The 25537-nt window shown below is 40.3% G+C and overlaps 3 protein-coding genes and 1 non-coding gene across 4 annotated transcripts; 3 read left to right on the forward strand and 1 right to left on the reverse strand.

The window, feature by feature from the left end:
• Positions 1–148: 148 nt before the first annotated feature.
• polh (polymerase (DNA directed), eta) lies at positions 149–4142 on the forward strand. The gene is made up of 10 exons (XM_026356800.1): positions 149–285; positions 588–722; positions 839–1071; positions 1274–1452; positions 1553–1656; positions 1773–1892; positions 2143–2266; positions 2435–2500; positions 2596–2768; positions 2866–4142. Exons 1-10 carry the CDS (start codon positions 149–151, stop codon positions 3833–3835), a joined length of 2241 nt encoding a protein of 746 aa, XP_026212585.1. The 3' UTR covers positions 3836–4142.
• Positions 4143–4949: 807 nt separating this feature from the next.
• gtpbp2a (GTP binding protein 2a) lies at positions 4950–14874 on the reverse strand. The gene is made up of 12 exons (XM_026356109.1): positions 14432–14874; positions 13254–13280; positions 12563–12747; positions 12236–12344; positions 11952–12149; positions 11307–11481; positions 8295–8514; positions 8041–8176; positions 7692–7750; positions 7415–7586; positions 7051–7215; positions 4950–6931 (listed from the first exon to the last, which is right to left on the reverse strand). Exons 1-12 carry the CDS (start codon positions 14630–14632, stop codon positions 6749–6751), a joined length of 1830 nt encoding a protein of 609 aa, XP_026211894.1. The 5' UTR covers positions 14633–14874; the 3' UTR covers positions 4950–6748.
• trnal-cag lies at positions 10365–10447 on the forward strand. The gene has a single exon. It is a non-coding gene; the product is annotated as a tRNA-Leu (tRNA).
• A 1068-nt stretch (positions 14875–15942) lies between the features above and the next one.
• LOC113158232 (otoraplin) lies at positions 15943–17521 on the forward strand. The gene is made up of 4 exons (XM_026353983.1): positions 15943–16174; positions 16340–16479; positions 16779–16889; positions 17014–17521. The coding sequence occupies exons 1-4, from the start codon at positions 16060–16062 to the stop codon at positions 17035–17037; spliced, it is 390 nt and encodes a 129-aa protein (XP_026209768.1). The 5' UTR covers positions 15943–16059; the 3' UTR covers positions 17038–17521.
• Positions 17522–25537: the final 8016 nt, after the last annotated feature.

A 25537-nucleotide genomic window follows, 5' to 3' on the forward strand; every position in this document is an offset into this window, starting at 1 on the left:
GCAGAAACGACAGGAACCGAGCAGAGACATTCAGTCCTGTTTAACTTAAATAAACATTGAGCTGAAGCTTGCTCCAACTGTGCGTTATTAGCAACATTAGCCAGTAGTTGTATATTTTATTCTTGTTTAACGACTCTCCTCTCCGGTGATGGAGTACGGAAAGGAACGAGTGGTGGCCCTGGTGGATATGGACTGTTTCTACGTGCAGGTGGAGCAGAGGCTGAATCCGGCTCTGAGAAACACTCCCTGTGTGGTGGCTCAGTACAAGACGTGGAAAGGAGGCGGGTGAGGGGCTCTGCTTTAATCTGTTAACTGTCAAGAGTCTGGATTTTAGGAAAGCTCAGCACTCTGAGCAAGAGTTTGACATGAAACTCAGGAATCCAGGTTTAGCCACTACATGAACATGTCTCAAAGTAGCACGTAGAAGTGACTAGAATGAGGAACTTGGATTATCATATCTCTTTTCTTTCCCTCCTTCAGCTAACAACTGCAAACTCTCAGAGCTTGAACTGACCATTAAATGTTTAATGAATAAAGTGTTTGTATGACTTGGAAACATGCTTCTCAGTTACACGTTCATCCTTTAGCATCATAGCTGTGAGTTACGAGGCCAGAGCCCGTGGTGTTACCAGGAACATGTGGGTGGCCGATGCAAAGAAACTGTGCCCGGACCTCCAGGTGGCACGGGTGCGTGAGTCTCATGGCAAAGCAGACCTGACATTGTAAGTGCTAGTGATGTACTATACAGTCCATACACCCCCCCCCCCCCCCCCCAAACTTCTTTTTGATAGGACAGGATTAATATTAAGTAGGTGTAAATAGTTCCACTCTCCCCTAGTTACAGGGAGGCAAGCGTGGAGGTGATTGAGGTAATGTCTCGCTTTGCTGTGATTGAGAGAGCCAGCATTGATGAGGCCTACATGGATCTGACTGCTGCAGTGCAGCAGCGGATGAAAACCATGACCGACAAACAGATAGAGGCTGACCTGCTGAGGACAACCTACATCCAGGGGTACCCACAGAGATCATCTGTAGAGGAAACATCTGCTGAGGACGCTGTCTTGGATAAAGGTAGACTATAAACCAGAGACAGTACAGAGTGTAGGTTATATGTGTTTTAGAACAATTAGAGCCCAAAAGACTACCACTCATTTACTAATGAATTTTTTCAGCACTGGACACATAAAACTGGTGATCACCGAAAAGTGACACCTAACAAAACTGCAAAACTTGTTAGGATGTATTCCTCTCACATTGTGATTTTTGTTCTCAGAGGAGCAGCGGTCCAGAGGTCTCCAACAGTGGCTGGCATCCTTGCCTTTCCCCCCGTCGGGGGAGCAGGGTTCGGCAGAACTGCAGCTAACTGTGGGTGCAACCATCGTTGAGGAAATGAGAGCAGCCATCGAGAAACACACAGGTTTTCGCTGTTCAGCAGGGATTTCACACAATAAGGTAGGATAAACTCTTATTGTTTGATTACTATACAGTAAATATAATGCTTATGCAGTAATTCTATTTGCTATATGGTCATAATATAGTTAACTGTTTCCAGGTACTGTCTAAACTAGCCTGTGGTCTGAACAAACCTAACCGACAAACTGTTCTTCCTTTGGACTCTGCAACAGAGCTTTTTAACTCTCTACCCATCTGCAAGATGTGAGTTTAAAGTTTTATTCTTCACTAAAATATGTTTCAATCACATTCTGACATAGTCGGCTTCTGTTGTCACTCCTCCAACAGTGTTCACTGTACTCTTGTGTTGGTTATTTCAGCCGTAACCTGGGCGGCAAGCTGGGTACCTCTATTTCAGAAACCCTGGGAATAGAAACGATGGGAGATCTGACTCGCTTTTCTCAGGCCGAACTAGGACAGCACTTTGGAGAAAAAACAGGGTAACACAAGACAAATACTTCTTTACAGGTCAAAGGTCTTTCCTAATTTTTGTATTTAATTTGGCAAAATCTTCACATAGTCATCATAGTGCTTTATTTTTATTTGTTGATTTACACCCTACTTGTCTCTTGTCAGTTTATGCAGTGACTCATGCCTATAACACTAAAAACATTTCTTCAGTGTATTTCTGGACAAACATTGCATATCTGCATTCACTATGAATGAATAATGAATCTCTCTGCTTTGCAGGCAGTGGCTCTATGACTTGTGTCGGGGGATTGAGTTTGAAGCAGTTAAACCCAGACAGCTCCCAAAATCCATTGGCTGCAGTAAAAACTTTCCTGGAAGGACATCTCTGGCTACAAAAGATCAGGTACGGAATACCAGTGTCTGCACCTTGTGTTCAAATAACCAATTGTAGTATTACAAGTATTACTCAATCTATCTTTCACTTTTAGTTTGTAATATTGACTATGTCTGAAAGTGTAATAACATTTGTTGAAGGTCTTTTATAGTTTTTATGTTTATAACTGCTGTCTAGGTGCAACATTGGCTTTATCAACTGGCCCTTGAGCTGGAGGAGCGACTCACCAAAGACAGAGAAGCGGTGAGAATTTCCACTCAGTGATTTGACATTGATGTTACATTTAGTGAATATGGCTTTTACATTCATAATGCCTGTCCTTTCTTACCCTTTTACAGAATGGTCGGGTGGCTAAGTTGCTGACAGTTGGTGTACGACAGCTGGGAGATAAGAGACCAAGCAGCTTCTCCCGCTGTTGTGCTTTAGTGCGCTACGAAGCGACCAAAATATCCAGCGATAGCTTTGCTATTATCAAGAGTCTCAACACAGCAGGAAACCAACAGACAACATGGTAAAAAGAATACAACTGGTTTAATATATATTGTTGGTTATTGGATAAAGGGATGTTAAGTGATTTATCCTCTTTTTTTCTTGTGTAATGTCCCCAGGACTCCACCCCTTACCCTGCTACATCTTTCAGCTAGCAAATTCAGCGATGCTCCATCAGCAGGGGGGATAGCTGGTTTCCTTTCCAGTGATGTCACTTCCACCCAGAACATGTTCTCCACTACTCAGTCTTCCACTCAGTCCCTATCTGAACCCAAAAATGACTCAACATGCAAACAGCCTGGCAGTATTCAGTCTTTCTTTCAAAAGGCAGCTGAGAAACAAAAACAGAAAGTAACAAAAGAGGAGGAGGAGGTGTATGAAGACCAAGGCTCCATGTCTTCCTCCTCTCACAAACCTTCTGCAACTGATTGTCTGCTGGAGACCGCCACCAACTTCCCGGCTTCTTCACTCACACCCTCTTCTCACTCTAAAAATGGTTCTTCCAGCCCCCATCTTGGCATTTCATCTTTCTTCCACAAGAAGAGTCTTGAGAGAAGCTTACAGGTTTGCGCCTCAACACTGAACAAGTCTGAAACGGCACCTACCTCTGGGTGTGCGAATATAGAAGACTCTCAAACCACTGCTGACGTGTTGACAGACCAGCAGACAAATCCCAGTTCTGATTTAACATCTCATCAACCTCCCTGTGTAGAATTAACGGATGCACTGGATGTGGATTCAGAAGTAAAGCACTGTCCTTCCAGTGTGGCCAGAGAAGACCTGTTAAACTGTGAACGTTGTGGCCTAGAGGTTTTGGTGTGGGAAATGCCTGAACACAATGACTATCACTTTGCCCTGGATCTCCAGAATTCCCTCTCTTCATCCGCTGGTTCAGCAGCCATCTCTACGCCTTCCTCCACCACCTCATCGTCTTCCTCTGCATCTTCTCTCAGAGTGGGAGCAGCAGGCACAGGCCAGTCCTCCCAGGGCAAGACAAAGAACCGAGGCAATTCAGGACCCCAACCAAAAAGGCAGCGCTCTCAAGGTGGAAGTATGGGCACCCTTGATTCCTTCTTCAAGAAAAACTGAAGATCTGCCATAGAACTGAATTTTAAATTACATAAAATACATATTTCTTCTCTTGTATTTGCTCAAATAATAGAAACTCCTTCCAGGACTGATTTTAAATTGCTGATTTAAGTTATCTAGCTTTATAATAATGTGAACAAATTAAAGAAAACACATTTTTTTATTAGATAAAATACATTTCATTAAGTGGTTATTTACAATATAATAAAAATAATATATTAAAAATATTTTTGTACTTGGTAGTGTACATTATGTTGTAATATTCTGATGTGCCAACAGATGCCGGTATTGAGTTGTAAAGCAGAACAGAAAGTACATTTGCCTTTTGCAAGAAAAAGGAATATACAGTATATTAGGAATGCTGTTAAATACAGATAGTATTGGTGTGGTTATTCAAGAACAACTGAAGTTATATATTTTTTTGTGTTAATAGTAGTCAGGCAACAACATAGCTAATCAGCCAGCACAGACCACCCGTTCTACTTGTGATAAGGCCTGAGCTTTGGCTTAAAGGTGCAGTGTATAAAATTAAATTGGAAAATCTTATTTATAAATAGTAAGTATTAATAGTGTGAAATCAGCTGCAAATACCAACTGTTGTGTTTTCTTTAACTTTAAACAAGCCTTTTATATCTTTTATTGCACCATGTTTCTACATAATCTAATGTAGAAAAATGTTTCTACATAATTGTTATAGCTCAGAACAAACCAACCAAACACTCTCACCAGAGAATCACATTCTTCTTGATTTGATGACATAAGATTATTCCCTATTTTGACTTTAAAACATCTAGCAAATTCAGCATAATTTAATGACACACAATATGTGGAGCCATAGGTTGACCATGGCAACAATCAAGAGCTGTGGTATGCTGATTTGTTTACATTTTTCTACAGTGACAAACCTGTTTTTCTGTAGTGCCGAGGTAATGAGACATTGGAATGAGTGACTTAGTAATGCATTGTCTTGCATCAGCTGGGGAACAGGAGGAGCCACGCCAAAACCTTTTATTACAGTTTTCTATGGTGAGTCATGTCTGTGACGTGAGCAAGTAAACAAAAACCTGGGTGCGGTGGAAGATAATATAAAACAAAATACCGGCAAAACACCAGCTAAAGAGACAATAAAAGTTTATTCATGTACATCATGATACACATATTGGATCTGTACATAAATATTGCATTTCACCCAAATAATGATCAAAACTCTTTCAATTCAAAGGAAAACAGGTGTTAAATGTGACTGCAAAAAAGATGTGTCATTAAGAAAAGGGCAACAGTGAAAAAGTGAATGAACTGTAAAATCTGGAACCACTAGAAATCTATAAAATACTTCTCAGATGCGTTAAAACTAACTAGTCTAAAAAATATTTTGGTTGAAATGCGCCTACGTTTTCCTCTGTGCGTGCACACAAACTGTGCATAACTACAACGTGGGTGCAACAAAACAGGGCACACATTTCAGTTGTCCTTTCTATCATTGATAGAGGGACAGTGGGACAACAATTTATGTAGAAATCACATCAAACATGCAATAACCAGACATGGTAAAGGCCAACAGCAGCCTTGAACAGAGTAGTATTAACATTCATTTTCAAAGTCATTAAAATTGTTTCTAGTAGTAGCACCAACTTTTTTGTTGTAAGTTGTAAAACTCTGGGGTGTAATGAACTCAACAGTAGTTTCATTAGGCACTGTATAAAACCCCTTCAAAGTCAGTGACATCAGTAACTTCTGTGAAGAGACAACATCAAGTACCTCAAACATAATTGCTTTCAAACAAAGCTGCGTCAGTAGACAGCTTCACATACTATATAATGCATAATTAAACACATCTCTTTGGGAGTAACACCCCAGTCTTTTTCTCCTCAAGTCTGCAACAGAAAGCTCCACTGGAGTAGTTCTGTGAGAGTGGAATGCTGACTAATAAGATCTCTACTCTGACCTGAGTAACTAAAGCACTTGAAACATAGGCAGCAAGATCATTAACATCTTATTGCACTATCATGAGGCATTATTTGTGAATAAAAAAAAAATTTAAAACAACATAATTCTCACAGACAAATGTGACTGTTATAACGTGGACACACTAGCTCAAGTTCGAACTTTGCATACCTCACCTTTACGTTCATAAAGTGCCCTTGTCAGCAATACAGCCTGAAGCAAGATGATTTAGCTTAAAAACAACAGGCGTGCTGTGTCTGAGAACCACAAACGCATCTCACATAATTCACTAACATGTACGAAAACATCATTATGATCTAGGAGAATTCAAAGTTAGTGAGATCGGAGGCTTTTCCTCAATAGTCAGGCACTATGCTGGTAACTTGGACAAGCTGCTGTGGGGCAATTACAACAATGGCATTGATGATCCAGGCTGCACCTAAACATCCGAGCATTTCACACATAAAGGTATATCACCACTGGCATTCTTGCTAAGCGTGTGCGCATCTTGGTCAAAGTGTGTGTCAGGAGTGTGTTTAGGCGTGAACTGTGTGAGCAGCACTTCAACACAGGTGTAAAAAAGCATGTTTCCAAGTTGCCAATTATTGATCTGTGCAGTGCAACTATGTGTTCTGTGTGTCTTGACACTCAATGTCACTTTGGTTGATATTTCTGTGAATGTGATGATGTGTACTGTATGTTCTTTTCAGTGCTAAGAGAAACAACACTTGTTAAACCTCAACACCAGAAACACATTAAAATATCAGCAATTACTTGAAAGGCTAAAGAGGGCAAATTAGGAAGGCTTTGAAAAGGCTTTGGAAAAGGGCGATAAAACAACACCGTATTGTGTGAGTGATTTACTGTATCGGGAGCAGGGCAGAGGGTCCTTTAGAGGAAGCAGGAGGTGTTTATAAAGCACCTTTTTGAGTGGGACGGTGTTATCTGTTGTGGTTGTGTGAAATGAATTTAGGCTTCCTCATCTTCGCTTTGGGATGGTAAGTACTGGGCAATTGGCTGCAACTTGGTGACGTGGCCAATACCTTTGGTCACACCCTCTCTGAAGAGCACCTTAGCACCCACCTTAAGGTACTCTGGGTGCTTGATGAACTTAAAGAGAACTACTGCTTTCTCCCCTGTTCTCAGCTCCTCCTGTGGAACCAAAGAGAGTCATTATTAGGATAATACCACTGGCATTCAGCAAACAAAGATTTCAGAATTAGAGGACAACATTTAAAGTGGAACCGTTTTCGCTGAGTGGATGAACTAACCTTGCCATACACAGCTTCCACAGTGGCGGTCTGTCTCACGTTCCCAATGTGCACAGTAACCTGGAAGCCTTTGTGGAAAGTCTTGGCATGGAAGAGCAGCACAATCTCAGCTTCAAACATCCAGCAAATGGTAGGATCCATCTCTGGACTCACCATCACCATTCCCTGCAAGCGCAAAAACATTGATATTAAATTGCCAACTTCTCCCACCTACTATTTTTTCCATATGCCACGCTGAGCAAGAAAGTACCAAATCAGACATTTGTTTTCATGAAAACACAAATATGACATCCTCTCTCTAAATACTGTAACTGGAAAACAGCATAAAGAAGTTTAGTTTTAAAGCTTAGTTTTAGTTTCCGACCTTACGAAGTAGTGAGCGGTCAAAGTCGCCCAAGGCAAGTGTGGCAGCCTGGCCAGCCCTGAGTACTCGGCAACCGGAGCGGTTCCTCTGAATGCTCCCAACGGTCAGCTTGTGGAACTGGCCCGAATCTGTGGGCCCTACTACCAGCTGATCTCCCTCACGACAAATACCACTGTCCGATCAAAGAGAATAGTGGGTGAAAAAGAGCTCAGGAAGGACAAGACAAAAATATATAATAATACATAAACAGATCAAGAAAGCATTTCAAAACGCTTACCTGTAAAGGGTACCTCCCACCACAGTCCCCACCTCTGGCACTGTGTAGATTTCATCCACCTGCAATGTTAAAGACTGCTGTCAATCACATCACATACTGTATGGCATTTTCAAACCTATAGTGAATTTGCTCTGATCCCAGTCAGCCAACCAGTTGTTGGTTAAACATGAGCCATTTTGGCCTCTGTTCAGTTTCCTTTTCCAGATATAATAGTACAGTAAGTAAGCACATGTGGTTTTGGTCTGCATTTGAGAAACATTGTGGTTTCCATAGCTGTTGACAATAATCACAGGATTCAACTGAAGTAAAGAGTAGGTGAGAACACTCCTAAAATTCATCTCAGACGTACCTGAAACTCAGTTAGCTGCTGCATAAGCTCCTCCTGCTCCTTGCTGTTGCTGAGAGGAGGGATGATGTTGAAGAAAACCTTGAGCAGGTCTAGACTCTCTCCAGACACGCTGGACACGGTGAAGATGGGAGTGATGCTGAAAGAACAATCACAAGCACAATTTTAACCCTCAGTGACAGAGGAAACACACCTGTAACTCTTAAACACTATAAGTTACACTAGCACACATTTAATAATGTACATGTGTTTCTTACTTGGGCGACTGGGCAAACTGTTGTGCTGCTGTGACTGCATCGTCCGTACTGCCTACAACCATAGGCACCTTGTTGCAGCCTGGCTGCTTCAACACACGCTCCAGCTGCCGCACTGTACGTTCTACAGTGCCCCGCGTACAAAGGTCTATTTTACTGATGACTATGAAAATTGGCACCTTCAGTGCCATTGCGAGCCCAAGATGCTCCCGTGTTGTACCAGCTGGAAAAGAAAGACAATGAGAGAAGGTTGGTAATAAATTATGCCTGTTGTCCGTCTTACCAAAGCAGAGAAGCTTTTAGATGCAAGAACATAATGTTTAATTCATGTAGTGAATCGGAGTTAGTAAGATCATGAATAAGCTGATCAGGAAAGCTGGCTCTGTGCTAGGGGCTCCTCTGGAACCTTTAGAGCAGGTTGTGGAGGGGAGGATGCTGCACAAACTGCTGAGCATCATGGAGAACAGCTCACATCCTCTCCACAGCCTGCTTATCAAACAGCGGAGCAGTTTTAGCCAGAGACTTCTCCAGCTCCGCTGTGACAAGGAACGGTACAGGAAGTAATTTGTGCCAACAGCCATCAGCCTGTACAATGACTCCCTGACAGAGAGTCAGTGTCCACACTGATGGTTTAACAGTGTGTAACTAAGTCACTTTACATTCAAGTCCTACTGTGTGTTTTGTTGGTATTACTGTCTATTCTCTGTGTTATTCTTGTACTGTGTTTCATGTATTGTTGTGTAGATCATGTTACTGTAATGTTCAAATGTTTTTGTGTGTAATGGCTGCTGCAACACGAAAATTTCCCCTTGGGGATCAATAAAGTATCTATCTATCTATCTATCTATCTATCTATCTATCTATCTATCTATCTATCTAGTCATTATGCTTTTATCCACAGCAACAAGCCCTGGAAAAGCACAAGGGTGAGACAGGTTCATTAAACAGGCACTAGTAGAGAACACCATATAGATACACACACTACTGCCTTAAGTAGAATCTAACCTATGATCGTCCAAGTACAGAACAACACCATTCATATCTTCATATATATCATGTGATACACCTGAGTCAAAAAGAGAAACTAAATTTTAGAAGTCACTAAAATGTTCTAATCTATTGTGACTTAGATGATATTGCTTATCTAGAGCTGAATGTAGGTCTGAGGGTCAGGAGACTTATCAGCTTGTATAAGCTGATAAGACTAGGTAAAATTTCCTATGACGTATGATTGTTAAGTCATTAGGGGCAGCAGTTAGGATAGCAAAGCAGAAAACACTGAACCTTATATACTGTTACAATGCCAAACAAGACTTTGATACGACAAGTTACTTCTCACAGAGGCAGGAGTGCCCTGGAGGCATCCATGGTGGATCATATTTCTTAATAGAATATATCTTGATTTGGACATAGACCTGATTTTAGTCTGTGTGATTAGGAAGTTTAAGGTTACTGACCCACAACAAACATTTACATGTACGCATTGACTGAAAATACCTTGACCCATCATCAGCTGATCAGTGGGTTGTTATTCTAATTGTGTGCCATTTTAAATGCAACCAAAGTGAAGTTGGATATTAAATAATGAAAATAAAAGACCCTTCTCCTTTCTAAGCTACTGACAAAGGAATTCCAAGTCATCAAGCATCACAGAATGACACAACAAGGTTGCCAGTGATTTTGTTTTTGGCTTGTCATTGATACATTCCAAGATTAACCCTATGCCTTACACAGATCCATTACTCCGTTTCATAATTTAAGCTGTAGGTCTTGGGTTGCAGACACTATGTCCCTTTTCAATCTGTTGCCTGTCTGAGGCGGTACTCATTCTTGACCCCATTTCCTCCTATAGCATGTGCTATTTTAGAATATCCAGCCACATAAGCACAGCAACAACTACAGAACAAATATGGAAATAAATACAATAAAAACATACTCTTTACAGGAGATCACAAACTTTTAACAGTGGGTTCTCATCTAGACCCACTTGTAGTGCCTGTCAAAGCCCCCCCCCCCCCCCCCCCCTCCCCCTTCCTCCCATTCATCTAGCTGAGTTGTCAAAGCTATAAATGTGTCAGGATGGCCGAGCGGTCTAAGGCGCTGCGTTCAGGTCGCAGTCTCCCCTGGAGGCGTGGGTTCGAATCCCACTTCTGACAGCAAAGTTTTTCATTTCCCCTAAATACCAAAGCCTACAAGTAAAATCACAAAGGTGTTTGACATGTCCAGCAAGTTTAATAAGAAAAAGAACTGTCTAGCCTCCAAGCTGTTTTAGCAGCTCATATTTCAAAGTATGTCCTTCCTGCACCTTGGTATCATACAAACATCCTGCACTCATTCTCAACTGTTTTCATAAAAGGTCTTAGATGATGAAGGCATATAATGCACTATTACAAAATCAATAACACATGTTGAAATATTAAGTGAGGCTCATTATTATCAGAAAATATTTTGAATAGAACTAATTAGTCATCTTACAAACAACAAACACTTAAAACCTCAATCAAAGCTGATCTGCTTCACTTAAAAATATATCATAGATCAGTCTAACAGTTGAGTCTCACTCTTATGCAAAAGGAAACATCAGCAGGTATTAGGGGCATAACTTTAGGTGGCTGCCAATGTCAGGTTTTCCAAGTTCACATGAGATAAAGCGCAGAGCTGCTTTGGGTGTGTCAGTGGACTCTGACATGAATGGATGGTATTTGAGATATTTTGGAACTAGTAGAGTCAGCGGGGGGTGAGAAGGAGGGGGTCAGCTGCTGTGCTGGGAAAGGTGGTGAGTTACATAAGCACAGATATCAAATGTTTGTAAAGTGCTGGGTATGGAAGTGCGGATTACATAAACACAGGCTAGCTGTAACACATCTGACATCAGCAAGTCTGTATTACCAGCCTGCGTCCCTGCGACACATTCACTTCACTTCACATTCAACTTGGCTGATCTGAATGGTCAAGCACCCATGATGTTCAATTTCTTACAAAATCTGGGGGAAAATAAAATGAATGGACACTAACCAATGCCAGTATTTGCGCTGACGACCAGCATAGCGAAATCTGGACAGTAGCTGGTGAGACCAAAGATGGTGGTCTTCAGGTACTTGTGGTGACCCGCCAGATCAATGAATGTGATCATTTTAGAGGCACTCTCACAAATCTCCTCTGCTGTACGAGACTCGCTGTAATTCACAACCTAAGAGAAGAAGAAATTATACGTGTGTCATGTCCTACATTATTTTAAAAAAAGTACAACAGACAAACAGACCCAACATTATCCTGAGTTAGTACTTTAAAAGTCTGGCCCAGACTAGATATCAGTTAGTGATGTGTGCTACTGTAGCTGTGCGTGTTCCAACTTGTCTTCAGCATCCTATGTACTTGTACTCTTTTCCATTTTAATGAAGTCTCACAATCTGATTTCTTGTTCAGGCAATTCTTCACTATGCAGACGTATGCTGCATTAGAAACAACCAAGAAGGCCGAACTGCGAAAGCTGTGTTTTTTTTTTTGCACTGAGGTTTTACTTAGAAGTCTATATTTTCAATGCGGTTTATATAACCTGTTTTTTATTATCCATATGATTTGAGTACTCTGCACTTCAACTTAAAATTAATCAAACTTGTGCACACCTCAAATATTTTCTGTTGTTCAATCTTTTCTCACCTCTCCTTTGCTGTTGAAGCCAAGGATCTCAAAGCTGATGCTCGAAGTGCGTCCAGTCTGGATCTCATGGAGATGTCTGAAGAGGTTGAGCCTCGCTCTTCCTCGTCCATTGTCCAGCTCACCCTGTGTCAGAACACCCAACAAAGTGGACTTTCCCGAGTCTACATTACCCAGTACTGCTACTCGTAGGTCTAAGAACTGCAGGAAACATACAGTAGAAAAAAATTAAATAAAAAGATTTAAAAATCAAAGACAAAAGACATCTTCACAATAGCCTCACTAACCTGCTGGTCATCTGGCACCTTGCGAATGAGAACTTCAGCGATCTTGCGAGGAACATCCAGGTCATAGTCCACCTCTTGCTCTCGGAGAACAGTGATGTCAGCTCCAACTCTGTCATTAAATAACACAATGTTAAAGTGCAATTTATGAATTGCTTATAACAAAAATAAGAATTTATTAGGTAATATGCTATTAGGGACTGATGGATTCTTTATTTATCATTGCTTCAATTAAGAGATGGAGAACTCTTAAAATAACTAACTGCCAAACTGAGACAGTAGAGGTTGTGTTAAAATAAAAACTAAAATAAAGATACTTTCTGTACTTACTTCTCTGCCAGCCTATGGAGCGTCTTCAGTGAGGCCCTCATATCTTCCTCTGATAATCCCACCAGCATGCCATTATCCTCAACACCTATTTGATAGACAGCTTCACCCCGACCCTCCTGCAGACGCCATTTCATTTGTGTTGCCAGGTGCTCAAAGCGGTATTGCGTGGGGTTCACCAACTTCAGCTAGACAAGGGAGAGATTTTAAACATCTGTGTTGAACTTAAACCTTGACTGTGGGACGTTAAATGGGTGTAGTCAGTCACTGAATATTTTTAAGGCAGTTAAACAAACATTCAAAGGATTACTAAGGAGTGAGGTAGAAGTAAAGTGTTTCTGACGTGACAGGGGAAGCTGTCCCTACTACATATACTAAAAATGTTCCTGCTGATCCACTATAGTATTGGTTGTCAATGGAAAACCATATGAAATTGCTTTCCTATATTCTGGCATATTATCCAGAGTATATTTGTGACAGCTTATTGTAATGATGGTTCTTCTATATCTATAGGCCACTTCCCTATGAGCTGTTCAATGTTAAACAATATGTCTGTGATTATTTTTGGTCATCATAATTGCAAAGGTGCTACAACTGGCCTCACTTTGCATGCTTGCCTTTATAAAGCAACCAGCTCTTTTTTCCACCAAAATATATCTTGAAAACAACAAAGACTGTGCATGACGCTGCTTACCTTGTACTCTATATTTCCCTCTTCAGCCTAGGAGACAGGGAGGGAAACAAAGAGATAATAAAAACAGACAGAACATGAACAACAGCTGTCAGACTTTAGGGGTGTGAGACAACAGGCTATTGAATTGTTGAAAGACACAAAGGAGGGCAAACTGTCTGAATAGGCGGCCAGTGTACCACAGTGAATAGGTAGCCACTGAGGGCTATACAAACTAACTGCTTAGCTGGCCTTACTACACAGCTACTTAATGTGTTATTACACAAATGAGGTGGGTGTGTAAAAAAGAAAAATCCTATGTGGGACAAATATCTCAAATGTATAATCACAGTTAAGGTCAGTCAGTGCTGGACAGTGGGGCTGGTTACATGCAGGGGATCAGCTGAGACAACAACTGAAGCCATGGGATATGTTGAGACTTGTCCCACTAACATCACCAATGTAATGGTAGTGGGGATACTGATCACCTATTTGAGTCTTTCTGTAATCTAACACTGAGCCTCAACTACTTCTTCCTGGCTTCAAGTTATGTTAGGTTGACTTAAGGTGGCTTTGGCTTAACACATGTTTATCTTTGGATATATATATATATATGATTATCACGCTTTGTGGAGTTGGATAACTAGTCATCGTTTACAAACACATGATCCAAGCAGTCTTTAGTTTCTGGGCAGTAACACAGACCTTGGCTGAGTAAATGTCAGGGACTGTAATAGTAACATCAGCTAACGCTACTCTGGATGTAGGTCGACCCAGTCTCCACCCGCCCCCTGCCAGATATTTACAAACACAGCTGTTCCGCTTCTGCTAGCTAGCAACAAAACATAACTAACTAGCTAATGTTAAGACATGGGGCGTAAAAATGAAACACACGCTTGTTTTAGTGCTGTGAAACGACCGTGAGTGGCAAATGTTCAGCCAAATATAACCATCTCATTCATTTCCCGTTAGGTTTCCGACAAAGCTAGCTACGTGTCACAGCAAATTCAAAGACGAGCAGAGGAGCTGGTTAACCCTGACGACAGGAAATGCAAAACACCGTCGTGTGTTTAAGAGCTGCACATCTTGATATGCACATAAAAAGCCATTTAGTGTCAGGTTAGCACCGTGTGAAGACTTTGGCAGCAGCGGTAAATAACATTAGCTTGATAATAACAGCGGCGCATTAGTTTTAGCCTTACCTCTGGAGGTAGATACGGGGTGTTATTGCTTGGTTTGAAGTTGCGAGAGAATCGTGTCTTTGATTTCTTGTTGTTCTTTGTACAGGATTTTCTGAGGGATACCCCATGGCCATTTCCCGGCTTGACGTTGGACGCAGAACTTTGAGATGCAGAGCAGTGTCCATTTCCTGAGCCAAATAACTCCAATACGCGCGTATCCATCAGCTGCTTTGGCACCTAACTTGTTAGCTTAACACTACCAGGATAAACAAGATGCAGTTGTAAAAAAAAAAAAAGGCATGCAGGTGTTTCTGTTCGAGCGTAATTATCCTGCTAGTGGTGTCTTACAGCTCCTAAATAAAAAAAACAAAGCGGTGGCCACCCGCAAACTCTTCAAACCGAACAATAACAGCACGGTCCGAGGCTGTCGCTTTGACTTTACTGTGTGCATACGTCACAGCTCGCAATGTCAAGGGGTGTGCCTGATTTCTACGACTGCGGCAGCGCAAGCGAGCGGCGCCCTTTGTTTTCACGCGTGCACACGCCGATGTGTGGGGATGAAACCCCGCCCGCTTCGCTTGCCCGGTGTGTGCAGCGCGCACGCCGACACCACTTTGCAGCGCTTTGCATCAGACGCGGTGGGACGCGGCTACAGCGCAGACCTGCATGTGTCTGCGAACACTTCACAGGCTGTAGCTTTAGAAAACATGATGAAACAAGATCCAAGAAGGTGTCATGGTGTTAGAATTTGACCTACAGCTTGACAAGGAATTCCCCTTCAGCTGTGTATTTACATTAAATAATGAATGACATACACACCATCAAACAGGCCATGACAAAATGATGCAAACATGCTGTTATTCAGTTTTTTTTCTTTATTATTATTATACTAATAAAATGCGTTTATGTTTGGTTGTTTGTTTTTGTTTAGTTTTTTCTTTCTTTGCAGTTTCACTTTCTGTTAAGCATGTATTACACCCCTAAAGGTTGAACATACTTGAAAGGTTGTTGTACTTTTTATGAATTACAATATACCATAAGATGTCGACAAAAGGTATGTGTTTTATAACAAAATTCTCTTGACCACAGCTAAAAGTGCGGTGAAGTTTGGTTGAAGTTAAAGTTAAGTTGCTCATAGTTCATTAGCATCATTTGACACTGGGTACAATCTAGTAATAGCTACTGTATATCCTATTACTATATACAGGGTTATTTAAGTCTGCTTTTTATGCTATATTATATATGCTATTTTGTAGTTTTCATTTTTTAAAACAGTTATATGTTATATATTTTAGATTAGCTTTTCTCAAGATGATCTGTATTGTAGTTGCACAAATTACCTTAAACTGTGTTATTGCAAATTACATTTTAGTCTGCCCCAAAAGGCACTGGTCTGTTAAAAGTAAACATGGTGCATTACAACACCAGCTGCTTTACAGAGCTTTGGCCAACTCCCCTGTGGGAAATGAATAGTTCCAGAGTTTGGCATTTCTGAAACTCAGTACTGATTGGCCAGGCGACCTCTGACGTAGGGGCTCAGCCTAGTCCGTCCTGGCTGAGAGAAGCGTATTTGGATTTTTAAAGCATTAGGTTTCTTCAAATCTCCATATTCACATCTAAACTTGCTTGATTGTGCTCTTTTGATCAGCATGATTTTTCCACTAGTGATTCTGCTCTACGCTGGATTGCTGCACCAAACCTCAGCACTTGTCCGCATGGATAAACTAGCAGACAGCAAGATTTGTGGAGATACAGATTGCTCATGTAAGTCAAATCATGAAGCAGGAGTGTAACATTGCTAGTGTATCATAAAATAAAAAATCAAGCAATAAAATGCATGTGTTTGCTAACTTAACACAATGATAGTATTCTCATCATATATAATAACATGTATTTGAATTCCCCCTTTTGTTTCATGTACTTTTTCAGATGTCCTCTCCATGGCCACAGCTTTGGATGACTTTATAGCTCCTGACTGCAGATTCATCAACATCAAGAAGAGCCAGATGGTTTATGTATATTCTAAACTCGTACCAGAGGAGGGCGCCGGAGTCTTCTGGTCTGGAAGTGTATGTGCACGTTAGTCACATGTTATCAGGCGGCGTGGCACTGCACACCTGCAGTCAGTTAGGTTTGGAGGATGTGCAGTAGCTGTGATAAACAAACACAGACTCTGTGGTCGTGCTGACAAGAACAAAATATCCCAAAAGACATTTGGCTGCATTGACAGTTTCCTTGCATCTGAAATAAGCAAGCGTTTGAATTATGCCAAGTTTAGTAAGGTTCAAAGCATGAAGCATTTCTAATGTGGAGCTTGTGACTTTTTTATAGATGATTATAGATTTTATAGATTGTTTTTCACTGGCAGGTTTACAGTGATCGGTATGTGGACCAGATGGGCATCATTGGATACTTCCCCGCCACTATGGTGAAGGAGACATACAAGTTTACAGAAGACACAGTGACAATCCCCACAACAGTGAGTGTATTTGTGTCCTCTGTAAGAACATTCATTTCTCTCTCATCTCATTTCGTACTTTTCATTTTTCATAGCAGGTTATGTAGCTGGTAGCTGACTTTTACCTTGTTTTGTTTTCTTTCAGACCTCGGACTTCTACTGTGACTAAGGCATAACAGACTGAATCCTCTTTCCTCCCCGTTCATGCTTTTAGTCACTCAGGCTTTTATATGAAAAAGTAGATGATTGTTCTCTCAAGTTGTGTGTTGTGTGCATGTGGAACAAACACTTATACTGAACAGTCTTACAGGCTTATACCCTTGAATCATCCTGAGGTTTTTTTTTGCAGTGTCAAGGTTGTTCAAGCAGCAGGTGAATGTATTCTTTAAGAGAAACAATGGCACAGGAGCACATTTATGAAATCCATTATCTACCACCATTATTAGTCATGTTATCTATTTTTAGTAGACACAATACCAGTTATTATGTATTTTTGTATTGCAGGAATATTATACATTAGTAGCAACGTACTCTTTCTAACACAGTGATTGAAAAATATTAAGAATATAATAATAATCGACAAATCATACTGAACTTTTACAATGTGGGCTTTTTATCAGCATGATTAAAAGTCAAAAAGCTGCAAATGGAAATGTCTTTTTTAGGTGCTAATTTATTATGTATGAAGCTACATGTCTTTTCTTTTTTTTTTATTCAAGACTCATGTTTTGCTTCCTCTTTCTCTTTTTCTCAAATGTCTTAAACATTCATCAACAAACATTACTAAAATCTACAGATGACTAATGTAGGTTACTGTTTGTATAAGTTAATATTTATGCAGTTTTTAATTTGACTGCTGCACAAGCCGTTTTTGCTGCAAGATCTGTTAGACTTGCTAGTGTAATTTGACCTTGGAAGCTCTGATTTAAAGTTTTCCTACATTACAGTTATAAAATTATTTTGTATGCACCATCCCTAAGTCACACACCCACACATACACACCTTTCAAATAACCGCTATGATTAAACATGGTCTGTGGTATTGTCACAGACTCTAAGACTAAGACTCTTTCCAAAAGATGATTTGAATTTCTTTTTGACTAGATTTAAATTGATCATTATCCCTTCTTTATGCATCACAGCATCCACCCAGATACAGTGGTGAATGTAATATCCCAATCAAATGTTTCCCATTTACAACGATGGATCAAACCCAGAGACGTTTTATGGAAGACTCGCTGATTTATTTAATGTTCTTCTGAATCTCCAATTCATTTCTCTGCCATCAGGAAGTGTCTTACATGGCAGGTGCATGCATTGATTTGATTATAGGTGCTACAAACAGCTAATTTGTATTAGTTTCTCAGAATGTCAGGCTTAAATGTTTAGGAAATAGGGCTGTCACATATTACGGTCAATCTCTTATCCCCCTCTCAGCCCAGATCAATACAAACCTGATTGAAATGTAGACGTGTACCACAAAATGTCACTCAGCAAAAACATACCGGGGGCATATTTGAGTGGTCTGTCAATGCAGGGACAATCTGACAAGAGAGGATTCCTAAAGTAATTTTTTGTAAATAATATCAATTAAGAAAAATAAAATGTCATCTCTCTCAATATGAGGCCATGTTGGCTATGAAATCGCTGTCATTACACAGTATGTACAGAGGAACTGGATGCTGAATGCAATAGTAATTTCTAACAATTGTCCCAAAGAGGTGAAACGCTGTGCATCTTTTCAGGTGATTGCCAAATGCAGTTGTACAGTGGTTTTAGAAAGTATTCATGGTCCTTTGCAGTCAGCATGTTTTATTTTTGCTCTATATTTAATTTGAAATAGGGGAAATTGCCTTTTTGCTTTTAATAACAAAGTGAAAACGTTTTACGTTTTTGCAAATGTATGAAAAACCAAAAACTGAAATTGGAAAAGATAATCAGCCTTTTAATCAACATTTTGCCTCCTTGGCAGTTTTTTTCTCTACAAGCTTCTCACATTTGAATTTTGCAGTTTATGCCATTGTTTTCCTGGCAGATGCCCTCATACTCCGACTGGATGGGAAGCATCTGTGAACTGTAGTTATCTTCAGGTCCATCTTTAAACCATAAGTTGTCATGGTTTAATTACATTGGATATAAAGACAAGATGATTTGATTATTTAAAAAGAATTCGATTTGAGTTGAAATGAGCATTAAACTTCACAGGACCTTGATCTTCATGGTTTCACCCTTCTGGCCTTCCATCTCTGCAAAGGGTTCTTGGTCACATCACTGACTTTCTTGCCCAGGAATCAGTTTTGCTGCATGGCTAACTCTAGGAACAGTCCTGGTGTTTTCAAACGTCTTTAGCTGAACTTCTAGAAAATGCTTTCATACCCCTGCCTGGATCTATGACTCACCAAAGTTTTGCTATGGGGCTCTTACCTGGACTTCGAGGTTAGCTTTTTTGTCTGGACTTACAGTGTGAATTTTGTGACCCTTTACACATGTGCGTCTTTCTGACCTATGCCAGATTCCATTTGTCACAAGTCACAAGACACTGACCACAAGTTGGAGTGTTACAGACAAAGTGGGGTTATGGAGTTTAAGTAAATGAACAAAAATCACAGGTTAACAATTTAAACTTTGATCTTCAAAACAAAAAAGTATGCAAAAAGTCAATTGCTTGAATAATATATTTAGTTATAAAATGTGTATGTATGTATGCAAATCCACAAATCACAGTAAGTTACCCCTGTCTATTTGCTGAGAAATCAACACCTTCAGGTCTGGTTAGTATCTGAGAGTGACATCGTGGACTGAGGAGTCCTATATTTTACTGCTTTTATCATCACATGGGTTAATGTCTGGCCTCCTTGCTTGTGATTCTGTACAACAAGTGTAGTCTAGTAGATTCTGATCAGAACAATCAAATGACTTCTTGATTCCAAAAAACTTCAATTAATGAGAAGAGAAAACCAGCAAACTGTAACCTGCAAAAGATAATTTCACAAAGGTTTGTGAATTTGAGGGTGGCATCAATTTTGTCCAGGCCAGTTTCATTAGTTTGTTGTGTAATTTTCCACCAGTTAATTTTTAGTACATTTTAATTTATTATTACTTTTGTCAGATTTAAGTTATTTCAGTGACCTTTGTGGGTGCCAATAATTTCGTCCACGTCTGTACAGAATATCCTTAGACTTATCTGGAAACAGAAATGAGGTGGGAATAAAAAAAAAGATTGAGGTTAGAGGAACATTTGAAGAACAAATATCTTTGTTCCTGGAAATGGGATGACTCAGGGTGAATGTTTTTGATGGCCAAACAAGGGGCTTTGTCCCTCAGAGAGAAAGTATTTACTCAAGATAACGGCAGAGAACTACATTTGGTCTCCTCAGAGTGATGGAAAATGCTTTATGTATGTACGCATGACTCAAGGCAAATGCATGTGTGTGTGTCTATAGTGACTGACCTAATGCGTAGTGTCTTAACGGTGCTTGAATGATGGGCGCTTGCGGCACAAATTTTCTTCAAATGCCACCTCCCTGTCGGTTTGAACTCAATCAATCAATCAGTCAGCATCAATCAATTACCGACATGGCCTGCGGACAAGCAGTCTCCTTCTCACTTGATGAAAACTGGTCTCATTTAAAAATGTATTTGTCAGCCTAGTTTTATGTCATAAATATGCAAACGCAAACTGGCCACGTCACGTCAACTGGTGCCATATTTCAGGAATAAAGTGACAACATCACTGATAAACTGAGAAGGAAATGCAACTTCAACAATAATCATTTTCCTGTCTTTTCTATCTTGCTCGCTCTTTCTCTCGCTGTGTCTGTTTTATATCTATGATTAAGATAATTGCATGGCCTAGTGTAATTCCACCCATTTCCTCTGTCACATAACCACACAAAGAAACCATTGATTTTATTTCTCGTGTGTTCAACCCTCCAGACACCCTCAGAACTGTATCGTAACCATCATTTGAGGGTTACTGTTCTATTCTGGTTCTGGAAAAAATCACCATTTTAAAAGACGTTCGGTTTTTTTTGTTTCCTGTGATGAGAGAACATTTGACTGCACAGTCAGTCTTAGGTAGTGAGTATACATATACTTCTCCAAAGGACAGTGTTACTGCTTTCTTGAAAGTGTGAGTAAGAGAATCAGCTTGGTTGGGATGGAGGGAGTGTAAGTGAGCTAGGAGTTATTTCTTCTTAATGTCAACTGTCACCTAGATTTCTAACACACCTGAATAAACCTTTTATACAGTGCAACCTTCTTTTCACATTCCCCATCCAAGGAAACTAACTTCCCTCCTTTTTTCCCCCTATTTTGTCCGTTGCCATGATTACCAAAATGATCGGAAATGTTGTGTGTGTGGGGGTGGGTTGGGGTTTAGGGAGTGCAAGAAAGTGGTTGTGGGTGGTGGTGGGGGAGCTGCGCTGCGATCATCTAAAAAAGGATTTCTAAAAAGCAGCTAATGAAGATCTTGCAGTTCAAAGGTCACAAAGCTGAAAGTAAAACAAAGGAAATGAATGATGGCGCCAGGAAATTAGGTGCAGTCATTAGACTGTAATTTTTAATAAATGCAGAAGCAGGATCCCCCATTCTGAGACTTGCTTGACATATGAATTAGATAATAAATACATAATTATAAGTCCAGCAAGAGGCTAGCTCTAATAATAAAATGTCAATGCTCATAAAAGTGTTGACACTAAGTGGAAATAAATCATCAAAACATCACAAATGAATGTTTGCCTTGTCAGTCAGACTCCTTCCACTATTAATTTGCTTTTTTTCCAGTGTGTTTGTGTGAAGCAAATATTTTACTGGTCATCATATTGTTAGCCAAACAGTGACCTCAACAAAAGTTGTGATCATGCACATTGCACCTAGATTCAGCATGTAACTAGAAACATGACATCAAATGCTAATGCTGTGTGTCTGTGAGGTGGCGCAGTGGTGCAGCACTTTTGCAGGTTGCTCGTGTCACAGCTGGGAAAGAAACCGTTACCCTGCCAAAACCTTTCTGCATGGAATTTGTTCTCCCATTGTGTGTGAGAGACATGCAGGTTAGGTTAATTAGCAACTCTGAGTTGCCCGCAGGTGTAAATGTAAACCTGAGCCTGAATGGCTGCACGTCTCCGTGAAACAATGGTTTGCATGCCCTCTTTTGCCCAATGTCAGCTGTGTTTGCCTCCAGAAATTCTCAGGCGACTGAAAAGAGAAAACACTCTTATCATTAAACCAATGAAAATCTGCAACAACAAAACGAGAGTCATTATTTTGGGCACTGGAAAAAAAAAATCTCTTGAATTCATTATCCTGCAAACATGTCTAGGTCCCACAGAGCTTAGAAAAGCTCTTTCATAAACAAAATCATAACCATGCGGAACAAAGTGAAAACAATGAAGCTGTCTGAGGGCTATCAACAAAATACCACATCTTCTATTCATTCTTTTGGTCCTTTGATTGTAACACAGTCTTGACTATTCACTTCATTAAAATGTAAATAATGCATGTGTTTAGATAACACATGGCTGGAGGTCTCGGAAGACACTGTCTGCTGTGTTTGATGCTTACTTGTCATGACATCATCTACACCCTGCAAAGAAACACGCTTGAAAACCCAGTACTGTGTGACACTCACAAAAACAATGGAGTCAGTGCATTTCTTCACTTTGTTTTTATTTTCCTCCAATATAGATGGCCCAGAAAAGGTAATTAGCTTACCTCAACAGAAACAATAGAAAACAGACAGAGAAATCATGGACTCCATCTTTTCACAAGGAGTCTCCCTGACAGATTGTTTGCTGTAAAGAAAAGTAGCAGGCTATCTATTCCCATCTATTAGAGTTGTGAATAGCTTCCATCCGAAATCTTGCATAGTCTATCTTCAAATGTTTTTTTTTTGCTGGGGGAGGGGTGGGGGTTGTCATGACAACCAATTACCCATTACAAAAGGAGTGAGGCTAAGCAAGGCAATTAAGTGGTGGAACCAACTTGTGTGTTGCAGGAATTCTGCTACTTCTCGTGCACAAACGCACCAAAATGTTCTTGTGTGGAGTTTGTACGCAGCAGTATTTGCTGCTTTGTGCTTTATTTGAGTGTTTGTATGACATTTTTAAGAGCAAACGTTTTATTGCAGGCATCATTTTATAATTCAATAAATATTTTCACTAAATAGCTTTTGACTAGCTCTGCTGTAAGTAGTGATGTTTCATCAGTGAATTATTAATTATGAGTTATTTTGTGAATGTTAACTTGTTCTTGTTTCTTTGAAGTTTCATATCTTGGTCTTGCAGCCATATAAGGCTTATTGCCAGAGAGTGACGAGGCCGACAGTGATATAAAAAAAACAAAAACAACCTGCTGTTGTAGGACTATACCCATTGTGGAAAAGAAAAAATAGCATATTATCTATTCGCTAAATGTCAAACGTCAAATTATAGCATACAATGTGGCAGAGCATGCACACGCACAAGCATTAAAGGTATTACAGCATGTAGTTGGGTGTTATCGGCACAGCGTGCACATTTAGTTGAGACGTTCAGTGTTCTTGGTATTAAGTGATAACTGCCATGACATACTGCTGTGTACAAAACACGTGGCTCTGAGCTATCGCAGGTTGACAGCCCCCGAATGCATGTTGGTTTGCAGCGCCTGTAAGCAGTTCATAGATGAAGCAGGTTTGTTAAGCGTAATGGTCCTTGTATTGATTGGCTGGGGTATCCTCGCAAATCGCAGGAGCAGAATGAACAATGAGATTCTCATTGAGGATCTCTAAACGCATTTCAGCTTGTAGTTTTATTGACCCTCCTGGAGCGGCCAGAGGAGCAGAGTTTATTTACACACTTTGCTCACGGCCTGTTTTTACAATGGCATGATGGATCTGTGTAAAAGGTGTTGCAGGAAGTATTGCACATCATTCAGTGCACAGTTGACTGGTTGTAATGAGGTGAAAAGCTTTTAATATTATCTAACGTGGTTATGGTTAGTGAAGTTGTGAAGTGAAAACAATTAAACGAAATTCAAATGAATTACCTTTACTCTATTAAATAAATGAGGCTGCACTGAATAAATTAATCAGAACAGGAAGGAACTGCTAATTAGCCGTGCTGACTTCACAGTCAGTAGGCAGAATGGCAGGCTTATCGCTTAGCTGCTGTCAACTCGGTGCAGTTGCTGAACCATAAAGAGACTGTGGCCATCACTAATCCCGAGCTAGATCAAGCAGGTGCAGGGTCTCACATCTGTGTTAAGAGTCTGATGAAAGGTCTGAAATACGGTGTGTCCAAGAGAGTCACTGCCGCAGCTTAGTGTGTGCGTGCACTGCTCACATAGAGAGGACGTCAGCCTTCTCAGCTGGGTGACGTGGAAAAAAAAACATGCTTATCCACACGCATTATGCACATGCACAAGACTTGTTCCTAGGAACCGATGCTTAAATGTCAAGTGACTGTGTTAATGACTTTTTGTCTAGATTACTGGAAATGTTTACTACGTATCACTCTATCTGGTTGTGGTATTAAAGAATCCTGCAGGAACCTTAAGTATTACCAAATAGCTAAAGCGCTAACTGTCTGTGGCATGGCCATGTTTACACTGTGCCTTGTGTGGCCTATGAAGAATAATCATTGTTTGCTTCCTTAATGGACTATGTTCGTTGACTCCAAGCATATAGAACAGTACAGGAAAGAGGCTTGGAAACCTCTGAGATACCATTACCATTAGTCCTAATGTCCTTTTAAAATGGAAAGAGCATCAGAGCCCACACTCTCAGACTCCTGTGTATGCTGTTTATTCTGTTTGCATGACACAGCTCCATTGTCATCATATCCTGCCAAGGTCACTTAGCCTGTTCCCTGTTCCTCACATACTCATTAGACATTAGCCTCTTAGCAACATAAGCACATTTCTGAAAATACATTCCATTCCTAGTATGTTTATTAAGTCATTTTTTATTTGTCCAGTTGCAACCAAATCTCCAGGGTTGATATTTTAACATTGTTGACAAAAATTTGTTTGCTTTGAGTGTTCACTTGCACTTTCAGACACATTAATTGTAACAGAAAGAGAAGGAATAACCAATCTCTTGCTCATACTACAATTCCATTAGTCATTAGTCATTCCATTTTTGGCACAAGTACGTTCCCAGTGAGTTCCCAGGATGTTGTTTTACTGTTATGCCTCAATTGTCAGGCTGTTTCATCAGACGTTGTAAAAAGGATGCCATTTTAAACAAAGCATCTTAAAACATCAACGCCTCAGACGTCAGATTGGAGGTAGCTGACTTTGCTGATTGCTTAATGAGCGTATGAAAGGAAATGGGAAAGTTGGCAGTGCTGTGAATAGCTGAGGCCTAGGTCCAGAAATTAACTTTGAGGTAATGTTTTCCACAGTGTCCAATCAAAACCATCAGCAGCCAATTTGTCTGAGGTGTTTGAGTCTGGCGTGTCGGGTGTCACGCTGCATGATACACTTGTTACGGCTATTAAACCACTGAAGTCAAGATCGCTTCTGAGTACATGCTGAGCACGAATGCCTGCCTCGTTGATGAGAATTGCTCATTCACAAACTCACAGTACATTTCTGTTTTGATGAATTGAGCCATTAAGTGACAAAGAGCTACGGCTGTTGACAAACGTCCTCCTAGTGGTGCATATTTCTGACTAAAACCCACGGCCA

This window comes from Anabas testudineus, chromosome 15, assembly GCF_900324465.2.
Source record: "Anabas testudineus chromosome 15, fAnaTes1.2, whole genome shotgun sequence".
Lineage (NCBI taxonomy): Eukaryota > Metazoa > Chordata > Actinopteri > Anabantiformes > Anabantidae > Anabas > Anabas testudineus.